At 45.2% G+C, this 7,084-nt stretch overlaps 1 protein-coding gene across 1 annotated transcript in view; it reads right to left on the reverse strand.

The window, feature by feature from the left end:
* The window catches only part of GK5 (glycerol kinase 5), a 30,337-nt gene extending 23,588 nt beyond the window's left edge, over positions 1-6,749 (reverse strand). The window contains exon 1 of the mRNA XM_079978010.1: positions 6,433-6,749. Coding sequence (XP_079834136.1) covers positions 6,433-6,549 — 117 coding nt within the window. The 5' untranslated portion in view covers positions 6,550-6,749. The remainder of the gene's footprint in view (positions 1-6,432) is intronic.
* Positions 6,750-7,084: the final 335 nt, after the last annotated feature.

The raw sequence follows: 7,084 nt of genomic DNA on the forward strand, positions 1-7,084 counted from the left end.
CATCCAGTCTCCCATTCCCGTGGGAACCCAACAGTACTCTGACTGTGGAATGCAAAACAACGTCCCGTGACAAGCATTTCGCTGCACAGTGAAGAAAACAGAAACCAACATCCTCCCCCTTTCTGTGAACATCACTGGGCAGCGTGTTCGTTCAGTATCAGTACAAACCCAACTTCTGCACATAGGTACAGTGTTGATCCCTTGATACAATCTTGGACAATACATCAGCAGGAATGTCATTACCTGGCATATAGGACACCGTTACGAGTCCCTTCTGAATACGTTCCCTAGCATGTTGCAGTTTCAATTGCAAATGCTTCATGCTTTGCTTACAACCTTCAGAATTCAGCAAAGCCAAACATGCTTTGTTGTCCTGGTAAACCTGGATTGGACATGTGACAGGAATTTTCATGTCTTTGCACAATTGTAACAACCATTCACAATCCTTAAGTGAATCCTTAAGTGCATTCAGTTCAGCTTCACAAGTACTTAAGCTAACTGTTGTTTGCTTCTTGCATGACCAATCAAATAGACCCTGATTGTACATGTAGCAAACTCCAGATGTGCTTTTCCTGTCTGTAGTGTCACTTCCAAAACTTGCATCTGCAAATATCTCAAGACCACCAGACTTCTGATTGTTAAATCTTAAGTCTGTAATGCATAGTGCCTTTCAAATAGCGAGCTATGCGTTTCAGAGCTTTCCAATCCTTAACAGTAGGATTGTTGACTTGTCTGCTTAGCAAATTACAGCTAACAGCAATGGCAGGTCTTGAACATCTGGCAATGAAGTTTAGTTTGCCTAGCACACTTCTGTATAGTGTAGTGTCAGAAAATGCTTCTTCAGTGTCATCTACCTGATAACCTGTTGTCATCGGTGTGTCTACAGGGTTAGCATCCATCAGGTTTAGTTTGCTTAACACATCAGCAATTTTCCGTGACTGGTGTACTAGAATGTTACCATCTTGATCTCTCTCTATTTCCAGAGAGAGGTAGTTGTTTACCTCACCAAGATCTTTCATGTCAAAGTGCTCTTTCAGTTGAGCTAGGGCGGTATTGTACATTGTGACATCTTTCCAAAAGAACAGAATATCATCAACATAAAACAAGCAATACAGCTTCTTTTGCCCCTCCTCTTTGACAAATACACATGGATCAGCATTCCCTTGCTGAAAACCTAGAGAAAACAATACTTCAGTGAGTTTTGTGTGCCAATACCGTGCACTTTGTTTGAGACCATAAAGAGACTTCTTCAGAGAACAAACAAATCCCTGTTTTACCTGTACGCCATCAGGTGGAAGCATATAAAGTGATTCACCTAGAGATCCGTACAAAAATGCTGTATTCACATCGTGGTGACTAACGTGTAGATTCTCCTCTGCAGCCAGCTTGAGCATAAGCCTAATGCCCTCATACACAGCTCCAATACACACATGGGAGTAGCACAACTCTAGCACTCTAAGCCATAATTAAATTCTCCCCCGCCTTTCCCCAAAGCATTAATTAAATTCTAACTATAGCTTGATCTGGAATTTAGGGAGTCTTGCACCCACCAACTTATAACAATGTGAACTAACACTTCCATCTAGGAGATGTTGATATCCAGCTGTTGAAAGCTATACAACTGTGCCAGCTTGATTATTCATACACTAGGCAGACCTGTTCAGGGAAGTTTTAAACATTTAACACTGTATTGTTTTTAATACTTGATTGGGAGCCGCCCAGAGTGGCTGGGGAAACTCAGCCAGATGGGCGGGGTATAAATAAATAAATAATAATTATTATTATTATTATTATTATTGGCGTTTCCACACAATCCCAGGAGTTAAGAAAGTGAGCCCACGTGAAGCCACTCAATGGCAAACCCTTAAAGACCAATATAGAAATGTGTGTTTTTTAATTGTATATACTAAGGTTTTACCTTTAAAAGTCTGAATTCCCTTGTTTCGAGAGTTAAATTCTGGCAAGCAATAGTCATGTTTGACTAAGTTTTGCTTAGAGTAGATCCACTGAAATTAATGGGCCTAACTTAGTCAGGAATTAAAGAACCTTTTAATGAGGGTGAAAGAAGAGAGCGCAAAATATGGTCTGAAGCTCAACATGAAGATCATGGCCACTGGGCCCATCACCTCCTGGCAAATAGAAGGGGAAGAAATGGAGGCAGTGAGAGATTTTACTTTCTTGGGCTCCATGATCACTGCAGATGGTGACAGCAGTCACGAAATTAAAAGACTCCTGCTCCTTGGGAGAAAGGCGATGGCAAACCTAGACAGCATCTTAAAAAGCAGAGACATCATCTTGCCAACAAAGGTCCGTATAGTTAAAGCCATGGTTTTCCCAGTAGTGATGTATGGAAGTGAGAGCTGGACCATAAAGAAGGCTGATCGCCGAAGAATTGATGCTTTTGAATTATGGTGCTGGAGGAGACTCTTGAGAGTCCCATGGACTGCAAGAAGATCAAACCTATCCATTCTTAAGGAAATCAGCCTTGAGTGCTCACTGGAAGGACAGATCGTGAAGCTGAGGCTACAATACTTTGGCCACCTCATGAGAAGAGAAGACTCCCTGGAAAAGACCCTGATGTTGGAAAAGATTGAGGGCACAAGGAGAAGGGGATGACAGAAGATGAGATGGTTGGACAGTGTTCTCGAAGCTACCAGCATGAGTTTGACCAAACTGCGGGAGGCAGTGGAAGACAGGAGTGCCTGGCATGCTCTGGTCCAGTACAAGTTGGTTGAATTTGGCTTTCAACATCCTACCTGATATTATTAGCTGTTTTCAGCCGGTCTGTGGGGCAAGACACCAGCAGAACTGTGTGGATTAGTGTCGTAACCAGCCATTGTGTACCAGTTGAATTTCTTGTTTGCTCGTACATTCCTCACTTCAATATAGGTCAGAAACATTTCCCCAGATGCAATCAAAAGCAGAACTCCCTAACTTTGTACTTGGCAGTGGTGTATGACACCTTAATCTCACTTGTGACCCAAACTTAATTTGAGCTATGGCTTTCTGACTAGAAACCTGTTTCCATACATTATAATTGAGGCCCGTTTGCTTACAAACCCAACTAAACTAACCTGTTCAGGTTGATACAGAGAGCAGTTTTACTTGCGCTGTATTGTCTCTGTGGGCCAGCTGTCCTAAAGACATAGTGTGGTATTTACTCAGAGTATACCCTTTGAAATGAATGAACATGACTAAGTTGTTGTTGTTGTTGTTGTTGTTTAGTCGTTTAGTCGTGTCCGACTCTTCATGACCCCATGGATGAGAGCACGCCAGGCACTTCCAGTGAGCACTCAGGGCTGATTTCCTTAAGAATGGATAGGTTTGATCTTCTTGCAGTCCATGGGACTCTCAAGAGTCTCCTCCAGCTGCATAATTCAAAAGCATCAATTCTTCGGCGATCAGCCTTCTTTATGGTCCAGCTCTCACTTCCATACATCACTACTAGGAAAACCATAGCTTTAACTATACGGACCTTTGTCGCAAGGTGATGTCTCTGCATTATCACCTTTGAGGTATAGTCACCTTAACAAAGCTATTTCTCTTCTTTGCTGGAGAGGGTGTGAAGAGGTTAGTACCACTATACATATGTAGCAGGCAAGTGACTAATTACAGCCATTTTGGAAGAATGTTGTTGATTAACATTCTGATTACAAATAAAATTAGTACTGTTAACCAGCTCTAAAAGTGAAAATGACAATCAAGGAATTAGTTACTTTTCTTTTAGCAGCAGCTTGACAACTTCTTGTCCAAAATTGGGAATCTTTGGAACATTCACAAATGTCACAATGGAAACAAAAGATTAGGACTTTGGAATTACGTTTCCCCATAGGAATCTGTGTTCTGGGGTGAGTAGGAGAAATGTGTGAAGGGGGTGGTGGTGTTATGTTCTTATATTCCTTTCAAAAAAACAATAAATAGCATATATTTTAAAAAGAAAAAGAATCAACAGAGTCACATTCCCCTTGTCCCTCCCCCATTAAAAGTAACAGGTAAGGGGTGCCATAACTGCTTCTTAAGCTGAACTAAAATGTAGCTGGACAGCCTGCTTCTTTTAAGCACACCTGCTTGAGAAGTTTACTAAGAAGATATTTGCAACTGGACAGTAGTTATCACAAAACTCTGGGCCCAAGTGGGGCTTCTTGAGAAGGGTCTTACCATAATTGCTTTCTTCATGCAGGTGGCACCACACCATCCCACAAAGAACCATTAACCCCCTGGACCCACCCAGATAGCCTCCAGTCGAGGGCACCTGTGTTAGGCCAAACTCCTTCAAGTGTGTTGTTGCAGGCATGTATAGAATTGCTACCTAATTTTCTAGCACAGCACTTTGTCTTCTTGTCATAGACACACATGGCTGCAATCCTAAGCAACAATGAATTCAGCAATAATTACTGTATTTCTGAGTAAACATGAACAGGACAATACTATTTAAAGGTATTTTGAATAAACGGAGACATAAGTAATCCTTCATAGGTAAAAGTAAAGGTAAAGGTACCCCTGCCTGTACGGGCCAGTCCTGTCCGACTCTGGGGTTGCGCGCTCATCTCACTCTATAGGCTGGGAGCCGGCGCCGTCCAAAGACACTTCCAGGTCACGTGGCCAGTGTGACGAAGCTGCACTGGCGAGCCAGCACCAGTGCCGCACACAGAAACGCCGTTTACCTTCCCGCTATAAAGCAGTACCTATTTATCTACTTGCACTTAGGGGTGCTTTCGAACTGCTAGGTGGGCAGGAGCTGGGACCGAACGACGGGAGCTCACCCCGCCGCGGGGATTCGAACCGCCGACCATACGATCAGCAAGTCCTAGGCACTGAGGTTTTACCCACAGCGCCACCCACGTCCCAGTCCTTCATAGAGGTAAACAAATGCACTCAGTTAATTACCGCAGTTTCTTCCTTCTGTCATTAAGCACTGAAGTTTAATCATGATAACATGCGTTGCAATTAACCTAGTTTGCAAATGATACAAGGCTGAAGCCCAAACTACACCACAAGTTATGTGAAGTATATACTTTAAAGGGCATGTTAACAATTGTCTCTATTTAACAAAAAGCAGCTCGGAGAAAGTTGTATCTGAGATGGGTCACGCTGCAGAGAAACTTTCTTCCTTGTGCCACTTTCCTATCAAAAGTCCCCTCCCACAACTGATGTTTGCCCTTAAATATCAGCATCAAGTGATAAATTTCAGCAGGGAAACCCTCTCCCCATTAACCCAGCTTGACTACCCACAGCTGCTTTTGGTAAAAGAGAAGGGGTAATTGGAAGCACACATTTAATGCAACATGCAGTTTGACCCAATCAGATCACTCAAAGTGTCATTATCCTAGCACTATACTATAGTTCCTTGAACTGATAAATGTAAACTAGGACCATGCTGACAGAAGGTAAACATGCATTGCAACATGTCAGCTTAATGGTACTTGGAAACAGTTGCATCATCAAGCACCAAGGTGCATGTACAGACAAAATGTGCACAGCCTGTTCTATAACCAATTAATCTGCAATAGGAATCTCTGAGCTTTGTCGCTTAGTCCTCTGAAACATCCCAAACTTTCCAAACCCAAGTCTGCTTCTGCCTTTCAAATTCAGCTTGTGTGATTTATTTTACAGACATGGGGGGCGGGGGGGGGGGGGCGGGAACTAACAGCAAAGAACAATAATCCTTATACTGCGGATTGCGCAAACCACTAACAAATGGTTTTTTTCCAAGGAAGAGCTTCCTGCTCTTCAACACATTGGCTCAGCAACACATTGCTACGCTTCATTAGGTTCTTTGTAGTAAACAATTATTATTTTTTTGCGCAAGTCCTACAGTAAGCTCCAATACCCACAGGGTCTCCCCCATTCTTCCCTTCCCGTTGATCTAGGAATCAAGAAGGTTGCTATGTTACCAGCATTTAACACCTCTGTACATGATGCTCTCATGTGCCTATGCGCAGCGGAAGGCTGGCGCATTCATACCACACAGCAATCAGAGCCTGCAACAAAATGTTGTGGTACATGAGCCAGTTTGACTAATGAGTGACTGGTGGAAGCATCAGGGAACTAACAGAACAGGACCCAGGCTTTGTTTTGTCTTTGGGATGGAGGGGAGAAAAGAAAGGAACAGGAAGGAGAAACACACAAAAGATAGCTCAGCTGATAGAGCAGGAGACTCATCCTTCATGCAAAAGGATTCCTGCATTGCGGGGGGCTAGACTAGATGGCCCCCAGTGGTCCCTTCCAGCTCTAGGATTCTGTGACCCTGGGTACAATCCTAGGCATATTACTCCCAGGTAAGTGGTTAAAGAGGCTGCACTCTTACGTCTGTGTTTGTCCACAGGAGCAAAGTAGGGCTTATTTCTAGGTAGACACGCGTTAAAATCGAGCTATACCTTCTGACGCGCTTGTATCCCCCCTGCCGCCCTTCCTCCCCACCACAGCTCCCACCTGCATAGCTTTGGCTCCCTTGAGCACCGCCGCCTTGTCGTAAACATGGCACCGTATCACCGTGCTGCCCACGTCCACACCCAAGATATACTTCTCCGCGGTTGCAGGCGAGGCCATGGCGGCGGCGGCGTCCTGCTCTTCCGAGTCTCGCTGCCGTCGCCCCTCAAGAACCGGGCGCCCGAGCTCCGCAAAGGGCACCCAGGCGCTTTTAAAAGCTCCCCGGGAGGAGGAAGGAGAGGGACGCAGCCGCCGCGCCGACGGCGGGCGAGAGAGCAACGCCTCTCCATGCAGGGCGGGACTCCGGGGAGGAGAAAGCGGCCAAGGTGGAGGCGGCAGCGGCAGCGGCAGCCGGCTTTGAATGCCAGCAGTGATTGCGAAGGAGAGGAAGGCGGGTAGGTGCAGGAGGGGGCGGCGTGGCGAAAGCGCAGCGGAGCGCCGCCTTCCTGGTGCGCCGGAGGGCGCGAAGGCGCCTTTGCAGAGGAGGCCCGGCCTGTTTTAAAACGCCAGGCCCCCACACCAAGGGGTTGAAGGGCCAGGGTTGCAGTTTCCCGCCCCACTTTCTCGTGGTTTCCAGGGCAAGCAGTTAAATCTCAGAGGGTCAGGTGCCAACTTGGATAAGATATTGGGGGGCAGGTATAATAATAATAATAAT

Source organism: Podarcis cretensis, assembly GCF_951804945.1.
Source record: "Podarcis cretensis genome assembly, chromosome: 5".
Lineage (NCBI taxonomy): Eukaryota > Metazoa > Chordata > Lepidosauria > Squamata > Lacertidae > Podarcis > Podarcis cretensis.